Genomic DNA, 17,557 nt, shown 5'->3' with positions numbered 1-17,557 from the left:
TATGATCTAGTTTCATGATCTTGCTGCAATGGTCGTGTAACGACATACTCCTACCGGTCAGATTTTCGCCATCGGAGTTAAGTGATACATGTAATGCCAGTTGCAGTGAGTAAAGATGAATGTGATTGGTTGAATCAAAACCTAGGTTCATATTGGTTGAATCAAAACCTAGGTTCATACGCCAGACGCATATGATGCGCAGTAGTCGATTGGATCAACTATTGGATCGGATTATTTACCGAGATCATGTGTTTCGGTAAAACGGACGTAACTTTTCGGTACAATCTCGGATCGAGGTGAATTTTATATGAAAATTGATCTACAAACAAAATTACACATGAAATTTGACCACTTCGTCATTTTTGGTGAAATTAGATTTCCCAAAATCGGCTTGGAATATGGAGTTTTGGGCCTTTTTAAGTTTGGACATTAGAACGTCTAACTCTGTTTTGCAGGATTTTGTAATCGGTATGGCCCCTGTGTATGTGATACATGTGTGTAACTAATTCATGACCTGCGTGTCATGCATACAGCAAAATGGCTGGAGCCATATGTATTGTCACATTAATGTAATTAATGACCTGCGTGTCAATCTGTGATGATCCAAGCAACTATGTAACCTTCTTTACTAGCTGATTAGTTGTAATAGCTGGTACTAGTTATTGGAGGACTCAACACTAGGAGGATGGCGCACATGGATCATGAAGATGAAGATCATCATGGTGAACAGGTTCTATGGAGATGAGATCACCACTAGAAATCGGGCAACACTGTGTCACAATTGTGTAAATGCTATTCCTTTTGTTTTACTCCTTCATGAGGTTATGTTAGAAGTAGAACGATCCCTTGCAAATTTTAAGTTAGTATGCCTTCACAACTAAAACTTGCACCGTCCCATATCTTGTACAATTGGTGGTGGGTCTATAAAAGTATCACTAGTTTTCTTTGACTAGACGAGTTTGTATCAGATACTTACACGCATAAGGGTTGGTTTGCTTAAACAAGGTCATCTTAACGGTTAAGGACTATGGGGCATGAAGGCTGGGCATCGAGACATGGAGATGTCACCCAACAAAAGGAGTCATATGTGATATGATTAGCAAGGAGTTGCTTACCGATCTACCTTGACTGCTAGCGGTGATGCTAAAGCTCACTAGTAGACTTGTTAGTTGTGGATCCTGACTCACTAAGTACCAATAGAGGGATATTGATTTTAGTGGGAGTAGATTCTAATAAAAGTTTAATGTGATTTACTCTCTCATGGATACTTTCATCGTAGTATTTTGCATTATTATTTGTTGTAGATAAATGGCACCTAGCAACACCACACCGTTTGCTTTGTGTTCAGTCCTTGAGAAGGACAAGCTGAATGGGATAAACTATACGGATTGGATTTGTAACCTAAGAATTGTTCTCAGGGAAAAGAAAAATGTTCTGGACACCCCATTACCAGAAGAACCTACTGATAAAGCATCTGCTGCCGTTAAGAATGTTTACAAGAAAGCATGTGATGCTAATCTTGAAGTAAGCTACCTTATGCTTGCTTGCATGGAACCTAAACTGCAGATGCAGTTTGAAACAAATCATGAGGAGTACGATATGATCGTGGTGCTTAGAGACATGTTCCAGACATAGGCCAGGACTGAAAGGTTCTATGTGTCTAAGGCTTTTGTTGAGAGCAAGCTAGCAGAAGGTGCAGTAGTAGGACCACACGTAATCAAGATGGTTGGTTACACTCAACGGTTGGAGAAGCTAGGCTTCCCACTGGGCCAAGAGTTGGCCACTGATTTCATTCTTTCATCTCATCCGTTTAGCTATGGGAACTTCATCTCGAACTACCATATGCATGGGACGGAGAAGGGTCTGAATGAACTATGTGGCATGCTAAAAACAACAGAGGCTGACATTAAGAAAAGTGCTGGTAGCAGCCATGTGACGGCAATACAGAACAAGCCCAGCTTTAAGAAGAAGGACAATTCTTGGAAGAAGAAGGGCAAGGCTGTCTCCAAGCCAAACCCAGCGCCCAAGGTTAAAGTTGGATCTGCTCCAAACAAAGAGTGCTTTTATTATCACGAACTTAGTCACTGCAAGAGAAATTGCAAGCAGTACCTATCTTCATTGAAGAATGGCGGAAGTAAGAGTACTTCCACCTCAGGTACGCTTGTTATTAATGTTATAGACAACATATTTCTCGCTGATACAATTATTAATTATTGGGTATTTGATACCAGATCAGTTGCTCATATTTGTAATTCGATGCAGGGACTGATAAGAAGTAGAAGCGTGGAAAGAGGAGAAGTTGATTTTCGCGTGGGCAATAACGCAAGAGTTGCTGCGTTGACCGTCGGGAGGATGCAACTCCACCTCCTATCAGGATTTATTATGGAGTTGAATAATTGTTATTTTTGTTCCTAGTTTAAGTCAAAACATTATGTCTGCTTCATGCTTGATGAAGGATGGTTATTCATTTTCGAGTAAAAACAATGGTTGTGTGATCTCTAAGAATAATATGTTTATGGCTTTTGCACCCATTGTGAATGGATTGTTTGTTTTAAATCTTGATGATTCACTAAGAGGATCTCTAAGAGGAAATTTTAGGATATTATTTCTACAACTGATCAGAGGGCAAAGTGTTTGTTGCTCGGAACGGTGTTTTCCTAGAGAAAGAGTTTCTCAAAGGGGAGAAGTGTGGAAAGACAATGCGTCTTGAAGAAGTTCGGGATGAGCCAATCGAGCAAGAATCAACGAGCGATCGATTTTCAGGCTTTCTGCTTTATCCACACCCCTGGTAAAGCTGAGTTTGGATGAGTTTTGATCAAAGTTGTAAAAGTAAAGATTTTTGGCCTGATAAAGATAGATATCAACTATCTCTAAACTCATGTATTTTTATAACAGATAACTTTTACCACACTATTGGCTCAGTTCTTTTCTACTGGTAGTAAATTAACACTGAAACAGCAGAGATAGATCTGACACCGCATATATAAAGTAAATTAACACTGAAACAGCAGAGATAGATCTGACACCGCATATATAACATACCACAACCGCATACGGAGTATATAATAGGTAATACATAAAAACTGAAAAATATATACATCTGGATTGCTTACCATTGTATATACTTCTTCGAACGCTTCATTGAGTAATTAAAGACTGTTTGCAGAATATGCACATTGTACTACTTACAGTTTATTTCCAGAAGGCTACAAATCTAGTTGCAACTAAATAGTTGCACTCAAACTCCCAATAGGTCAAACATTCAACTCCTTGGATAGAATGCCATGAATCATGACGTTTTACGTTATGGACATTGCCCCCTTTCTAGCTTCTCTGCAGTCGTGTTTCTTAATCTTTAGACAATGCACAGATAAGTCAAGATTTTCCATAGCAGTAGTGTCCACCACAATTGCAACCAACTGCAATCTGATGGCTTGGCCTAGTCTGTCGGAATAGAGTTCTTGCACTGCTGAAGCCTGTGGTGCAAAAACCGGGTTGTGACGTGCAACTACGTTGAAAAGGAGTTCAGTAAATGTGCATGATGCAGTTACAAGCAGTCCAATCCATATATTTGGCTTGTGTGACTCAAGGAGTGATGTGATCACTTTCGAGTTTCGAGGCATCATCCAATTATTAGGGTATAATAGGGAACCGTAAAGGAAATTGCAGTCAAAACAACAAATGGTCTTGTTAAATCTTTCAGAGAGATTTACTGTGAGAAGCAAATCTAGTAATGAAACAATACATGCACCCACTAGTCCACTACCCAACCTAAGGTTCATGAAGCCTTAAAAAAACTAAGGTTAATGAATAGTCCATGAAAGCCTATTTGATAATTAGTAATAGATGTTGTCTTCTCCCCGATTCAACAAAGTGTAGTGATTTTACACAATGAATTAAGGAATGTGAAATTCAGACATCTCAATTCGCATAACAACAATTGTGAATTGCAACCCATATGAATCAATCTACCCATATGAATCACATCCAAAAAAGATGGAGCAGGAAGGAAGGAAAATTGGTTTGCCTTCCTGTCTACTTGATCAAATCTAGTGATTTTTACAACCCCAGAATTGTCCGATAGAATCTAGCAGCAATTCTATTAGACCAAAGATCTAGCAACCATGTAATTGTTGAAACAACAATCTTTGAGCTCACTCTTGCTACCATGCCAAAAATGCAACGAATTTGGCACGCATAACCATGAATGCTGAAAAAGAAAACACTTCCTCCGTGACAGATAGGGAAGGAAGACGTTGTTTTGAATATTTTGGAGTTAGTGGTGAGTGGTGACTAGAGTCACGAGGCGAAGTGGAGGATCGCTGCGACAATAGGCATGAGAGGCACCCCACCTAGTTGGCGCCGGGCGGGACTAGTTTCTGGCAAGTGACTAGTTATTGCGCGCAGTGGCAGGTTGGGCCTTGGAGGCCGTGCGACAGCGGTGAGAGGTGCGGCTAGATGATTGGATGAGGTATTGGCATTGGCATCCCCGTCGCCAATACTATTTTTAAAACCAAAACTCTAGCGAGATTCAAAAATTGAAATATTAGTCTTTTTTTCTCGAATTAAATACTCTCTCCATTCCAAATTACATATCATTTAGTTTTGTTATAAGTCAAACTCATCCAACTTTAATCAAATTTATAAAAATATATATTAGCATCTATAATATCAAATAAATATACTATGAAAATATATTTCATATTATAGATATTCTTTAAATTTGGTTTAAATAAAGAAAAATCAACTTAAACAAATCTAAACTAACCCCCCCCCCAAAAAAATAGAGTAAGTAATGGAAAAAGTTCATGTACATTAGATTTGACTTGCTCCAGCAAAATATTGTTAGCCTGATATTGAAAGCTGAGTTGATTTTTGTTATTTAACAATCAATAGCATATAACTCCTTCCACTACATATTTAATGGGTATCTCTCAGTGTTATGGACTGTTTTTGCTACTACACTTCAAATATTGTATGTTTTGGTCCATTGGTTGCATCTCTCTCCGATACTCTGCTCACCCTCAAAATATTGTTAGCCTGATATTGAAAGCTGAGTTGATTTTTGTTATTTAACAATCAATAGCATATAACTCCTTCCACTACACATTTAGTGGGTATCTCTCAGTGGTATGGACTGTTTTTGCTACTACACTTCAAATATTGTATGTTTTGGTCTATTGGTTGCATCTCTCTCCCATATTCTGCTCACCCTCTTTTTTTCTCTTCTATATGGTCGCTCGCCTCCTGATTCAACTTTTTCCTATCATGTCTAAAAACATGAAGAGGTCAAAGAGTGAAAAGCATGTTATCAAATGTGTGTATGGACCATGATATGGCTCCTAAAGCTAAGGCTCAATTTTGCACTAATAAAGACCTATACAATTTTGATCTAAGTATGCACTATGTTTTTCTATCTGCTGCCACCTTTGTAGTATAAAAGATTTTGTATTCTAAATTCCAATCCTAGAGTTAAACTACATGGGGGCAATTCTAGAATAGTTAAACTACAAAATATAAAGTGAAATAATGCTAAAGGCTCACACTGAGAAAATGCATGCAAGGATAAAGCTCCTAATTGCGTAACTTTGAAGTTAGCCTTAGATTCTTCCGAAACATGCAAATGAGTCTCTAACTCGGCCTCTTTTGAGTGCTACCCATAACCCGTCGTTAAATTATCAAAAGCCTCTTTTTCCTTGTATAACATCCCGCGCTCTCTCTCCGTACACATGGTTAGAGGGGTTTCACAAAGATTGGTTTATCACGTGCAAGCACCAGAAAAAATAGAATAGAGGTGTACTAATTGCTTTAATTACTTTTTTTCATGTAAGTAGCTCTCAAATGTCAGTGTGTATCATCCAACCTAAACGTACCAACACTCTTCGAATAGCTAGCTAAGTTGGTATTTAGTATTTACAGAGGGAAGTTGGCAACTGGCCTTTGCGACTCAAGATGTAAGAAATTATTCTCATTGGATCATCCGGTGATGATAAGATATCCATCACCGAAACATGTGTATTGTTTTGCGAAACAAAGCTGAAAGTTCTAAGTACTTTGAACCGGACCGGAGATATCGTAGTTACATCAATATAATTATTCGATTTGCTTGGAAAAGTATATTACGGTGGCACTACGACACTTCCAGAAATCCAAACAGCATTTCCGGGGGCCCATCGCCACCCCCTGGCCCGACGGTAGCCGCCAAGAGGCGAAAAGGGCACGCACCTCTTGCGTTTTTGACCCGAGCAGCGGCCAACGAAGCAGCGGCGCTGCCCGCAGGCATCCTCGTATTTTTATTTGCGCACCCCGTCCCTGCCCGGCTGCCCCTCGGCGATCTCAAGAGCCCCCGTCGCATCTGTTCCTCAGCCCCCTCGTCCCCCTTCGATATCCCCGATAAAACCCCGAGCCGCCCCCTCTCCAGCTGGTCATCCCCTCCATCCCCACTTCGTCTCCTCCAAAGTAAGCCGCGCTGAGGAAACCCAATCCATGGCGCTCTCCTGCATGAGGTGCCCCGCGGGCGCCGCCGCGGTCTCCACCCGACGCGCCGCCGCGCCGCCACAGGCCCCGGCGGCCGCGGTCTCCTTCGCCAGATGCGGCTTCGGGAAGTCCGCCGCCGTTGAGTGTTGGCGCATCCAGGCCGTTGCCCCGCAGGGAGGTGTGTGCCCCCTCTTTTATGTGCTGACTTAGTTCGTTCTGCCCCTGTGTGTTTTAATTTTGTTCGGTTGGGAATATATGTCTTCCTGAATTTGAGTGGTACCATGCTGCGCTTGGATGAAATGAGACGCAGCCTACATAGAATGCGATCCGCTTGTCGCTGCATCCTAGATGCTCGAGCATAAATTTGGGCCTCGTATTGTAATAGCTTAGTTCTGTTTTTATCTGTTGAAACTGAGCTCAGACCAAAGAAGTTGCAGTGCTGTCTGCTTGCTTGAAAGGACAGTGTTGAGGAAGATGAAACACGGATGATATGTCATTGTTCTGTTTTTATCCATGGATGGAAGTTGTCTCGTATTTACACTTCTTGTTTGGAATTTCAGATTCAGAAGTGATTTATATGATAATGTCCTCTTGTGATTCAGTTGGTGCTAGTTAGTTCAATCTGTGCACTATAAGTTTGCCACCACTGCATCACTCTGTGCACTATCAAGTTTGCAACCACTTTTCCAGTTGGCACCACCCAGAGTAGAAATTTAGTTTCTTTGAACAGCAACAAAAAAGCCTTATATTTGGGGTTAGCTACAGATGAAACCCAACAAGAGCCAAAATAAAAAGGATAAAAAGGTAGTAGTGATTGACTAATTGTAAAAGGTACACTTGTCATGGTTTGGGCACTTTGATTGCTAAAAACACTGTTTCCTTTTAAATCATCGAAAATGTTCAGTGCATAGTGATTAGTGAATGTTTCATATGATGATGCCTTTTGATACACAATGATTCATCTAACTTATTTTAATCATCAGTGAAAGCTCCCATCGATGCCGATGTGAAGAATGCAGTCACACTTACTACCCCACCAAAGGTGGAAAATGGCTCCCCTTCAGAAATCACTCCGGATGAATTTGAGGACTTGAGTTTACTATCCAAGAATGATGATTCTACTGTTAGCATAACTGTAGTTGGAGCATCTGGTGACCTTGCCAAGAAGAAGATATTTCCTGCCCTTTTTGCTCTCTACTACGAAGATTGCCTTCCCAAGGTATGTGTATATATCTCCATCTTATGATAACAGTTGCACCTACTCTTGTTAAATCTAAATTACAGTATTTTGTCCTAGCATTTTACCATCTTTGGTTATGCACGGAGCAAGATGACAGATTCTGAACTGAGGAACATGGTCAGCAAAACGCTGACTTGCAGAATAGATAAAAGGTACTAGAGAGGATTTGTAAAATCTTAACTTTTGACAATTCTTTAGGAAAATAATATTTTTTAATTGTAAATGGAATTCCTCAGTGGTTCACAAACTGTGTTGTCTCTTTCCAGGGAAAACTGTAGTAAGAAAATGGAGGAGTTCCTGAAAAGATGCTTCTATCATTCAGGCCAATATGATTCAGAAGAGCATTTCATAGATCTAGACAAGAAGCTAAAGCAGCATGAGGTTTGTGCATTTTTCTCTTCAAGTCAAATTGAGAATGCACCATTGATTTTATTTGTAACCTTAAGATTTTCCTGCTGCTAATTGTTCTTGTTTGGATGCATTTTTCATTGAATTAGGCATCCTTATTTGTTGGTCATCCTTGTTCTTTTACATTTCATTTTCTGATGGTGTCTTATTCCCTGGACATGGTGTTTACAAAACTTGTGGCTTCTTGTCTGTTTCCATCTCACTTAAAATGTAGCATCTTGAGTTTGCATGTACATTCCTTGAGGGAATGTCTGCACCAGCAAACTTATGGTACATAGAATCTGGTCTCATCCAAATCGCTAATGCAATAATCCGGTCTGTGAAAGAAGCTAATGCAATACAAATTGCTACGTTTCAAAATCCATTCTCATCCAAAAGAATGTACCGAGAACGTCTGTACGGGTAAACTTATGGATCATACTCCCTCCATCCCATGAAGAGTGCAATCCTGGTTATTTTTTTCCAGACAGATTAGTGGTGATGTGAAAAGGCTCACGTGCCCTCATTTATTGGCTGCAATCAACTAACCAGGATTCCAAAAATCATGACCAGAAGTTAATTTTAGCATGCAAATAAAACCTGACCACTGAATTAGGCAGTAGTTGTGGTCCAATTCCTAGGATTGCACTCTTTTGTGGACCTTTTTCAAACATCAGGATTGCATTTTTCGTTGAACGGAGGGAGTAAAATTGTACAGAGCATGATTGACAAACTCTTCCTTTTAGGAAAGCTGATGCAAGACGAATTTTTATGTTTCAAAATCTTCAAATAGATCTATGTATTTGTGATCTGATCAAATCCTTGTTCTTCTGCTGCAGGGTTCCAGAGTTTCTAACCGCCTTTTCTACTTGTCAATACCTCCTAATATATTCTTGGATGTTGTAAAATGTGCAAGCAAATCAGCATCTTCGTTGAATGGTTGGACAAGGGTAATTGTTGAGAAGCCCTTCGGCCGTGACTCAGAGTCTTCTGCTGCATTAACAAGAGGTCTGAAGCAATACCTTGTAGAGGACCAAATTTTCAGGTGATACAAATATCTGCGAGAATTTGTAACATTTTCTGGAGTTGCTAACTTACAACTTTATTCTGATCCCAATACTCTGCAAATATCAAGGCAGCTTACCAAATGAAAAGTAAAGAGGGAATGCAGAGACTGCTGTATAGTAATTGCTTATGAAAAGCTTATGAATTTTATTTTCCTTTTTATGCAGGATTGACCATTACTTGGGAAAGGAACTGGTGGAGAATTTATCTGTCCTTCGCTTCTCAAATCTCGTGTTTGAGCCTCTTTGGTCAAGGCAATATATAAGAAATGTGCAACTTATATTCTCAGAAGACTTCGGTACTGAAGGACGTGGAGGGTATGGTTTTGATGGTTATTTAATTGAACTGGGTTACAATAGGATTGTATCTGATTTTATTGTTCAATTTGCAGATACTTCGATGGCTACGGTATTATTCGAGACATAATGCAGAATCATCTCCTTCAGATACTAGCCTTATTTGCAATGGAAACTCCTATTAGCTTGGAAGCAGAGGATATACGAAATGAGAAGGTTTGTGCAACTCCCACAACTGTAATCATAGAATATTACATAATTAGCTCACAAAATGCAACTTTGAACTTAAAATGGTTGTTATGACCACACAAATAAAGAGTTAGATAGGAAGACAGGGATTCTTTATTTCTTCCATTCAAAATGACATTCAACTATAATTCAAGCAGAATACATTGATCTTATTGTCTACGTGCATATGTGTTTACTGTGCATGTGTATGTTTAAATGACCATTCAACGGTTTTGTTACATAAGTTCAGTACTGTCTGCTAGGTTAAAGTTTTGCGTTCCATGAAGCCGTTGCAACTGGAAGATGTGGTAATAGGACAGTATAAAAGCCACACAAAAGGTGGTACTACCTACCCTGGATATACTGATGATAACACAGTGCCCAAGGATAGTGTGACTCCGACGTTTGCTGCTGCTGCACTTTTCATAAATAATGCTAGATGGGATGGAGTTCCCTTTCTTATGAAAGCTGGGAAAGCTTTGCATACAAAACGGTATGTGTAAAGTATTTACCATAATAGATGATGCCTAAATATTCTACTTATAAAAGCAGGTTCTTTTCATGTAAATATGTAATTAGAGCACATCTGACTTATGAGAAAGAAAAGCCAAGTTGGAATGTTTATGAAAATAATATTTCTATTTCCAACACAAAACAGCTTGTTCACAAAATCTCTTCTTTTTGTATATCAAAAGAAGTAGAGGAAAAAAAAACTCTTATGTTGTGTTATTTTGCATGCCAAAGATACTTACATGGAAAATGTAAATTACAGAGCTGAGATTAGGGTACAGTTCCGACATGTTCCTGGAAATCTCTACAAGGGGAGTTTTGGCACAGATCTTGATAGGGCCACCAATGAGCTTGTGATACGTGTGCAACCGGATGAAGCTATTTACCTAAAGATTAACAACAAGATTCCTGGTCTCGGTATGCGACTAGATAGGAGTAACTTGAATCTCCATTATGCAGCAAGGTAAGATCAATCTTACAGCAATTACATGTACACCAGGATTATTATTTTATGGTATATCCAAAATAGTTACCTATTCACAGTCACCACAATGAGCATGGCACAATTGTTACCTTTGGTGCATGCTTTTGTTCGCTTCTTTTCTTTTCCTTGGACTTTATTTCAGCAGTCGCTCACTTCACTTTTCAGTCAATTCCCTGGTTGCTCCTTGATTTAATTTAGAATATATTTAGGTGATGCTTTCCATTTTTAACAAACTCTTTGTGGTATATGAATAATATCTAGCTATCAGTAATGTCTATGCTATGTGAGTCCTCTCATCATTGGGCAAGCCTTTTTTATTGGTTCTATAATTTACTGTCATAACAGTGCCTTCCGAAGCATTATAGACAATTTCTGTCAGCTGATTGAGACTACTCCACTGAATTAATCTATTCAATTAAAGAGCAATTTGGATGGAAAAAAGTTTTTGTAGCCTTTGTGTACATACCCATATTTCCCCTTACTGACCCATGCCCTCTTGTGTCTTCTTAGTGGTAACAAAATTAAGATATGTGCCAATTGCAGCCAAATTAAAATACTGTTGAAAGTTGGCGTTGTGCTTTCGCAAGTATGTCAATATGACGGACAATAGGTTGTCCAAATCCCACTTTTCTGTATGATGGACCACAACTTTTACAATGTATATGATTGTATTCTAATAAAATTATAATATTGAGGTAGTCTTTTTAATGACAACTAATAATATGGTTTTCATCTAGTGATTATATATAGCCTTTTTCAGTCATCTGATGTTTGTCTTCCTTAATCATGCTTGTCCTAGTAGGTTAGCAATGTTTGCGTCTGCACTCTACAGTTCATGGTTCCTAAATCCTAAAACTGGTTCAACCATTTTCTCTCAGATGCTATCGCCAGATCTTTGTTTTCTTATTTCTGCAGTGGTTTTTATTTTCTACCCATTCTTTTTTTTCTTTTCAATCTTTAAATTATTCTTGGCAAATCTATTAGAAACCATCTAATACCTATTTGTCTGGAGCATGTAATGTTTCGGCGTATTAGGGGATCAAATGGGACTACATTCTAGCAGGGCCAAACTCTGGTTTACAGGGTCTTGAGCGGTTTCCCAGACCTTTCTGCAGACACAAATATATTTGCCAATGAATTCATCAATTCATGCTTGTATTCGTCGCTCCTTGTCTGAAGTGGTTAGTTTCTTGTCACAGTATCCCTAAGTTGCCTATTAAGTGTTCTATAACATGTCTTAGGTACTCAAAGGAGATACCGGATGCTTATGAGAGGCTCTTGCTTGATGCCATCGAAGGAGAGCGCAGGCTTTTCATCCGCTCAGATGAGTTGGATGCTGCATGGTCGCTGTTCACGCCTCTTTTGAAGGAGCTGGAAGAGAAGCGGATAGCTCCTGAGCTCTACCCTTATGGAAGCCGTGGACCTGTTGGTGCCCACTATCTTGCCGCGAAGTATAACGTCAGATGGGGTGACTTGAGCGCGGAGCACTACAAGGCATGAAACAAATATGACTACATCTTTGTGATGTTCTTGCTATTCCATTTCTGTAAGGTTGCACGCCCTGCTAGTAAGATAGATGACAGAGAAAACAGATGAGAATAAGGCGGGCCGGCTCATGAGGTTTAGAAGCATGTACAAGGTATTAGACTATGAATAGCTTTGTTTGGAATAACATAGCCGTAAAAAAAATCTGGCTTCTCACAAGGAATAACTGGAAGATCTGCTATGTTGATCTCAATGTATTGAGTAGTCATTAATGAAGCTGGGCTGTCATACTAGCGCCGCGTATCTCTGAGGGAAAGATACTGTTGACCAGATGTTGCATGACTGGTGCGGTGGTGCCGTCGCCTTTTGGTTACTTGACGTGTCAGATTTGGCTTGAACTTGAACTGGTGGAAATTTGTACTGTAACAAAACCATTTTGACAAGTAGTTGCAATGGCAATCCGCCTGACATGTTATTTGGTTGTTCAAAATTGACTGACATGTTATTTGCTTGTTCAAAATTGACTGAGGTAATTAGAAATTCCGCTGTTCGGGCTAGACCAACGGAAAGAGTTGGGCTTGGATCTTACGGCGGCCCAATATGACTGGAAAATAGGCTGGGTGCAATGTTGGAATTAGCACATAGCGCATAATGGCAAAGTTGCCCCCGCTGCTCCCCGCCTCTCTCAGCGATTTTTTTTGTTTTTTATCCTTTTCGCGAAAGATTCTTACAAATACGTCCCTAGCAGAACCAATTCTAAAAATGGACCCTTAGCTTGGCGCCATCCATGTTGGCGCCAAGCTTACACGTCTCAGCGCCAGCCATCCTGGCGCCAAGATCCATGCGCAGCTGCTAACGCGGATACCGACGTGGCGGGGGTTTGGGATCTTGGCACCAAGCTTGGCGCCGTAGGCCTTGGCGCCGAGCAATTTACCGATGCCTCCTGACGTTTCGAACGAAACAAGTATAATTATTCCGAGGAGTGTGCAACAAACTATGCTCTAGTTCAACTGGTTAGGATGTGGGCTTCTTATCCCAAAGACCTGAGTTCAAACCTGGATGGCGCCAAGCTAAGGGTCCATTTTTAGAATTGGTTACGCCAGGAGCGTATTTGTGAGAATCTTTCGCAAAAAGGACTAAAAACAAAAAAGTTAGCCTCTGAATCTTTCGCAAAAAGGACTAAAAACAAAAAAGTTGGCCTCTCTCACAGCATAGGGCATAGCCCGTCGGGTGGTCTTGGTTCAGTACTCCGGTGGAAAAGAAAGGAACGATCTTTTGGATCGATCTCTCTGCTTTCATCAACCCGCTTTTCCAATCAAAACAAGTCTCCAAATAGCAAACCGCAAGGACCTGACATGCGAACCTGCTTTTTCTAAGAGAACGTGCTACCTGACATGCGAGCCTGCTTTTTTTAAGAGAACGGTACCTTAGCATGTGTTTCATTAAAAGAAGGAAAAGAGTTTACAACCTAGACCAACACATTGAGCTGCTATTACATCAGTATTATTTTGCAATCTAGAAGCCTCTAAAGGTACAAAATAGGAACTGGCAACGAATCTAGCTTCCAACCATAACCTGCGTTCATCAAAAATACTATCTGCAAGAGCCCAAGGCATGAAAGCTACTCTATCGAAGACCCTTGCATTCGTTTCTTTCCAAATCCTCCGTGACACTAAGATGGCAGTCGAATCAAAACATCGCCTTGTGATCTTGGGAAGACATTTACGAGATGTAGTCCATCAAGAGATGAAGCAGCTTCCAGTAGGCGATAATGTGTCGAGCCCCATGGCCTTAGTATGCACGACCAAACCTCCCTGATATAAGAACAAGCTCTTGCTATAAGAACAAGCTACGAGTAGATGATCCATTGTTTCCACCTCTTGTGAGCATAAGGCGCAATCATCATTATCCTGTAAATTATGTTGTCGCCGTCTTTCCGCTGTCTGATAGACTCATTGGGATCATCTAGGTGTAGATCTTCGGGTGATTTTGGTTTGACATTGTATAAACTTGGAGAATCCAGGGAGAGAGAGAGAGAAGAAGAGGCCCATACCTTCGGGCTTGGCAGAGGGGGTAGAGTAGGAAGAAGTTACCGTGAGAACGGCGACGTAGTACGGGCCGGTAGAGTCCAAAGGACGGTGGCGCGTCCGGCGGTGCTTCCCGTCACTGCAGCGTGCCCACGATCGGAGGGACCTTCTAGGGTTCTTTGGTGGGTTAGTGGCGGCGGTGAAACTCATGTCCACGCCCCAGCCCCACCTTTCTCTTTTTATAGTGCTGTGTGATAGGGGTCCGCCGACCAGTAGTTGGTTGAGTGTCCCCGATCAGGACGCGGTCAAGGGGTCCGACTCAATCGTTGGATTGAGTCGGATGAGATCAATCCTAACAATCTCCCCCCTAATCTCATCTTATACTTTAAGCTTAGTCTTAAACTTTGAATACTTAACTTGGTACCCATTTTGTTACAAATAAGTGTATAGAGCATGCCTCGTCATAATAGTCATCACTATCAGATTAACAGGCTAAATACACCTTTCTATTTTGAAACCGATCTTTAACTTATTCTAGGCTCTTGGTATCCATGAATCATAGGCTTTCCCGTAAACCCATGTCAACTGTGTGTTCTCTGAATGCACTGGGTGCTAAGCCTTTGGTAAGCAGATCCGCAAGTACTTGCTCGATACTTATACGCTCAATGCTTTCAAAATGATTCTAGATTTTCTCCTTTACAACATATAACTCAATATCAATGTGTTTGGCAGCACACTTGACCTGTTGTCATAGGAGTGAATTACTTTAAATGGTTATTGCTGTTGTTCACCATTGTTGATTTCGGGTACAAATTCCCTTAACCACTTTTGCCTGTCCCTGAAGCCTCATAACAAGCAATACTATGGGTATGCATCATTGATGGTACCTCAACTATTTCTTTGGAGCTTTTCCACAACAAAACTCCAACTACGAGTGTTAGCAACTGTTGGTGCTAGAAATCGGTCAACCGAATCCCAGCGACCGACACACGACCCGGGAGAATCTGCTTAGCTCCTGTTCGGGTGAATGCCCTGGTGCGGTTCGCGCGGCGTGCCAGCCAATCTGACCTGTTGATTGGCAAGGAAGAACACGTGTCAAATTCAGTAACTACGATCGGCTAAGTTTCCGATCGAGAGAGCTTATCGGCAGATCGGCCGATTTACTGTGATGATGAAATCGGTTATAAGACAACACGATCCCTGTAGCTTTGTAGACAGAAAAATACTAAAGTAATCGGTACAAAGCGCGTAATAACAGCACTAGGAAAAGATCTAATCGGCAACGAATGGATCTAGCAACAGAAAGTAATGAAAGCCGATACTGCCGATTCCTAGCGGGATAACTGGTGATAAAAACTAGGAAAAACAGGTAAAAACCTCTGAATCTAGTTGATATCGATAACTGATGAATAAATCTAAACGAAACAACAGCGATGCGCTAGAAGTTAAGGCTTAGATATTACTCGGTAAACGGAACTTACAGAATCGGCCGGAGATCAAGACGATGCAGCCCTGCCAACCCGTACGAACTCGTGAGAAGAAAAAGTGACGGCGAAGTTGCCTGCTCGAAAGTAAGTACGCAGAAGAAAGTAACTTGTTGTATTGATTGATTGTTGTCTTTACAGATTTACAAAGGTAGCTATTTATAGCCCCGTACAAATAATCTTCTTAACCGACTAGAACTCTATCTCTAATTCAAACAGAAAACAAATATCTACAAGCACAATCCGTGCTAAACTAACTACCCCACGCTTCGTGGGCTGAACTCCACCTTATCCCTCCATCTTTCCAAGCCCATACAGGCCCACCTTAGTCCACCTTCCTGATCGGCCGATTTCTTATCGGCAAAGGATTGCCGATTGGGAATCTGGCGCATTCACCTTGAAGCAAAGTAAAAGCTACTGGCCGATTCCGCATTATAGCACCTTTTGATCGATTCCCATCCGTACTTCTTCGACTTCTTTCCCCCTTGGCGCCGATTCTACTGATGACGAAATCCGGCGTCAACACATGCCCCCCAGTTTCGGAGTAAAACATAGTCTTTTACTTCGAAATTCTTTATAACCTCCCCTCCGAAACGGCCGCAGTGAAAATATCCTTCCGTTTCGCGGTCTCCCGGCTGATCATTGCAATTTTTGAAATGGGCGCCCACGACAGCCACTACCCCGAAAAACCCGACGCGCCGGCGCAGTGAAAATTCCATCTTTACCCTTTCCTCAGGCATCCTATAAATAACATTTCACCGCAGCTCATCTTCAAGCTCACGTCTCTTTTCCCAACGCGCGCATATCCTTCCTTCTTCATTTCTCCCTTGCCATCGAAGTCTTCCAGTTCCTTCTCCTGTCACTTCTTCCCCCTTCCCTTCAATGGCGACTCCTTCCGGCAATTCCCCCGCACGCGATGCTCCAGGGACAGTACCTCCGGTGGAGGTAGCGACGGCCGTCACTTCTTCCGTAGATGCAAGAGCTTCATCAGAAATCCCAATGGCGGTCCCCATCACAGCCCCATCATCTGCGCCAGCGTCGGCGACCACGCCGATTACCTAGAACTTTATCCCGGAGGTAAGTACCGAATTCTCCCCTTATCGGCAATATTTTAGATCTGCTCCTTACATTCCTATGCCTCTTTTCCTTTTTAGGCGGTTAGAGATAGAATTACCATTCACCTCACGGGCAGTCCTGGCCTTGTTTGCCTTGGTCCCATGGGAGACCCAGATCCAGCGATTCTTATAGATTTGGAAACTGATCGGATACCTTTCAAACGGTCCGATATGAACTTAAATCAATGGGCAAGCACTTTTAGATCCTGGCCGAATGAAACCCCAGGTTGGAGGGAATGGTACCAACGGGTGGCCGCGTCAAGAAGCGTCTCATGGGACGAGCTCAAAATCGGCCAATGTATCAACCTTTCCCTGTCGCAAATGGAGAAAAATGAGCCGCTAGTGATGGCAGCTTCCTATTTTTGGTCTGACGCACTTAATGCGTTCTTATTTGGACATGGTCCTATGACCCCCACTCTGGCCGATGTGGTCCTCTTGACCGGCCTGGACATATCCTCCCCTGACACGCCTTTCCAACTTCTGACCGTACCGTCGCATCGGCTGGACACAAGAGGAATCGGCGGCTGGAAGGGCTTTATTAGTGATAACAAGAAGACCGGTACTGTTGATAACAGGGAGCACACCGCTTCCTGATGATGTGGCTAGAAAAACACCTTTTCTGTGGAAGGGCCGCCGGCCCAACAACCAACACCCAATCTTTAGCCGAGGCACTGTCCAAAGGAAGCCACATTCCTCTCGGGAAACATCTTCTGGGTGCTGTGTACCACATGCTCCACCAAATCGGCACAAAACTTTCCA

General features: G+C 41.6%; 1 protein-coding gene across 1 annotated transcript; it reads left to right on the top strand.

Annotated features, from left to right (window-relative positions):
- Positions 1–6,318: 6,318 nt before the first annotated feature.
- Positions 6,319–12,647, top strand: LOC101778188 (glucose-6-phosphate 1-dehydrogenase 2, chloroplastic). Its single transcript, XM_004975067.4, has 10 exons — positions 6,319–6,655; positions 7,461–7,696; positions 7,775–7,869; positions 7,984–8,098; positions 8,944–9,149; positions 9,337–9,486; positions 9,561–9,681; positions 9,957–10,186; positions 10,466–10,666; positions 11,929–12,647. The coding sequence occupies exons 1-10, from the start codon at positions 6,487–6,489 to the stop codon at positions 12,185–12,187; spliced, it is 1,782 nt and encodes a 593-aa protein (XP_004975124.1). The 5' UTR covers positions 6,319–6,486; the 3' UTR covers positions 12,188–12,647.
- Positions 12,648–17,557: the final 4,910 nt, after the last annotated feature.

This window comes from Setaria italica, chromosome VII (assembly GCF_000263155.2).
Source record: "Setaria italica strain Yugu1 chromosome VII, Setaria_italica_v2.0, whole genome shotgun sequence".
NCBI lineage: Eukaryota > Viridiplantae > Streptophyta > Magnoliopsida > Poales > Poaceae > Setaria > Setaria italica.
This window is presented reverse-complemented; position numbering and strand designations above follow the sequence as displayed.

What these genes read in the sequence shown, in the direction of transcription:
- LOC101778188 (XM_004975067.4), top strand. Translation starts at nt 6,487, where the DNA reads ATGGCGCTCTCCTGCATGAGGTGCCCCGCGGGCGCCGCCGCGGTCTCC. An exon ending in GTAGAGGACCAAATTTTCAG is followed by an intron (nt 9,150 to 9,336) that starts GTGATACAAATA and finishes CTTTTTATGCAG; the next exon opens with GATTGACCATTACTTGGGAA. An exon ending in GGTACTGAAGGACGTGGAGG is followed by an intron (nt 9,487 to 9,560) that starts GTATGGTTTTGA and finishes TTCAATTTGCAG; the next exon opens with ATACTTCGATGGCTACGGTA.